We start from the raw sequence: 2,373 nt of genomic DNA, 5'->3' as shown, positions 1-2,373 counted from the left end.
GAGGGGAGAACATATTGTTCTAAGCTGTAAGAGGATGGTGAGAAAGAGCCAACATTAGAGGAAGACTGGAGGAAACGGCCATGGAACAAAGTATTATTCAGAGTCATACTTCAATTTGTACCTTGTTTAAAAAAAATGGACCTGTGCCAAGGAAGCCTCTGTTTTCACTATTAGATGTCGGTATAAATTGGGAAGGGGAAGAGAAAAAAGAAATTGTATAAATAGGGAAATAGGGGGACCCATTACAACAATGAGATGTACAAGACGTTATGTGGAACAATGAACTTTATAACTATGGTCTGGGGTGAAAATGGGATGGCAGGGAAGGGAAGGGAAAACAAGGGATGAGGCAACAATGCTTGATAAGAAATGCACTCATTACCTTGCTCATATAATTGTAACCCCTCTGTATGGTATTTTCACAATTAAAAAGTAATACTAATGGGACTTTCAGAATCGTGGGTTGATTAAGCAACAAGGTTTTAACATCTGAGTCATATAATTAATTTGCTTTATATTTAACAAACATATTCTATTTATTTGGTGATATTCAGTAACATTCCTATTTTTAAAAATCCGTCTCATTTTAAGCCTACCTTTGTGACTCATTCTTCAATTGCTAGCTACTACTGCTTCTTGAGTCATTCTGCATGGGATTAGACTCTGTAATTCTCTCCAAACTATAGAAATGGCATGCTGCTTGTAGATGTTTTTGTCTTTGTCTTTCACATTTGGGAATAAGTGATAAATTGACTTCTGCAGTAACATTATAAATTCTGGTTTTGAGAGTCCCTGGAAGCTGAAGTAATCCAAGGTCCCACTTGGACAAGGTCTCTGGTATGACATCTTCTGTCAAGTCCTCCAAACTTAGACTACTGCTTTGGTTCAGAGAATTTGCTATGCTGCTCCCCAGACAAGCTTTGAAATAGGACAGCTGGGCCAAGCCCTACAGAGATGTTTTTGTTAAGGACTGTATCACTGTGGGAGGAGTATCTATATCTTGCATGCAGTAATAAACCCCAATATCTTCAGCCTCAACCCTGCTGATTTGCAGTGTGAAATCTGTGCCTGACCCACTGCCACTGAATCTGTCTGGGACCCCAGATGCTTGGATGGAAGCCTCATAGATCAGCAGTTTTGGACAATGGCCAGGCTTATGCAAGTACCAAGATAAAAGGCTATCTCCATCACTATCTATGAGGCTCTCACTAGACCTGCAGGAGAGGGAGACCGTCTCTCCCAGGGTGACAGCCAGGGAGAGTGGAGTCTGAGTCATTACAATATCGCCACTGGACCCTGAAATTAAAATAAATGAAAAGTACAAGGTTATATGTGGTATATAATTTTTTCTGTGATTATATATTAATTCCCAATCCTTTTCATGGTTTTTCCTTCTATCCTAAAACCATTCAATATTTCAAAATATATACAAATATTAAAAAGCAAAAATGAGTTTCTAGATCTCATGTATTCTACCCTCTACACACTTGTCATAGTTGTCAACAAAGCTCAGGAACTGGTTCCATCTAGAATGTTCAAACTTCACCTGCCCCATTCTAGAGGACAAGTTCTACTCATCTAATCCATGAACAGAATACAAACAAGAAGCAGTGGAACTGAGGGCTTACCCTCAACCCCCTTTTCCATCCTCATCTCCCTCTGCCCTTACCAGTCATCCAGAGCATTAGGAGACCCAGAACACAAGAACAGAGACTCATTTTAGCTGGCAATCCAGGAGATTTGATCAGTGAAGTCAAGGTCATGATGAGCCTTTATGTCAAACTAGGACTGGAAAGACCTCCTTGGGGAGCACTATGCAAATCAGCAGGTGGGTGCAGCAATGTGAGAAGAACAAAGCAGAGGGCAAGGGCATCTCTCTGGTGAAGAAAGTGACTTAAATTTCTTCTGTGTTTGAAGAAAAGACCCACAAATACCAGGCTGGCTCCAGCAGTGTCTAGAAGGACCCATCTCCCCTGATGCTTGGATCTGCAGGGAGGATGTGGTGTACTTGACCCTGTCAACTTGAAACACTAGAGGCCCAATTCAATTGAAATGTGTGTCCAGGAGAGTCTTGCTGAAGGGTCAATTTGATTGGCCCTCTTCTGGTTATTCTAGGGAAAGATACTGTACACAGATTTTATTTGCCATTGTTTTCTCAAAACTTCTATCCAATAACAATGTGGTTACAACTAGGTAAGGAAATCAAATACATACTTGAGTTAATCTGACATCACTGAAACAAAGTTAACTTATGATTAGCAAGTTATCAACAACTGTTAGAGATGTTCTTTATAAGCCAGACACTGGTAGCTCATGTCCGTGGAGGCTGAGTTCTGAACACATGGTTCAAACCCAGTCCAGGCTGAAAGTTCC

At 40.6% G+C, this 2,373-nt stretch overlaps 1 gene segment (V, D, J or C); it reads right to left on the bottom strand.

Annotated features, from left to right (window-relative positions):
* Window positions 1-946: 946 nt before the first annotated feature.
* On the bottom strand, window positions 947-1,729 carry LOC122114176. The segment is given in 2 exon segments: window positions 947-1,296; window positions 1,670-1,729. Coding segments are annotated over 2 exon segments (399 nt in total).
* Between the last annotated feature and the right edge of the window lie 644 nt (window positions 1,730-2,373).

This window comes from Dipodomys spectabilis, unplaced genomic scaffold, assembly GCF_019054845.1.
Source record: "Dipodomys spectabilis isolate Male_0828 unplaced genomic scaffold, ASM1905484v1 ptg000106l, whole genome shotgun sequence".
NCBI classification, from domain to species: Eukaryota; Metazoa; Chordata; class Mammalia; order Rodentia; family Heteromyidae; genus Dipodomys; species Dipodomys spectabilis.
Note: the sequence above shows the minus strand (reverse complement) of the source record. Positions and strands in the feature narration are given on the sequence as shown.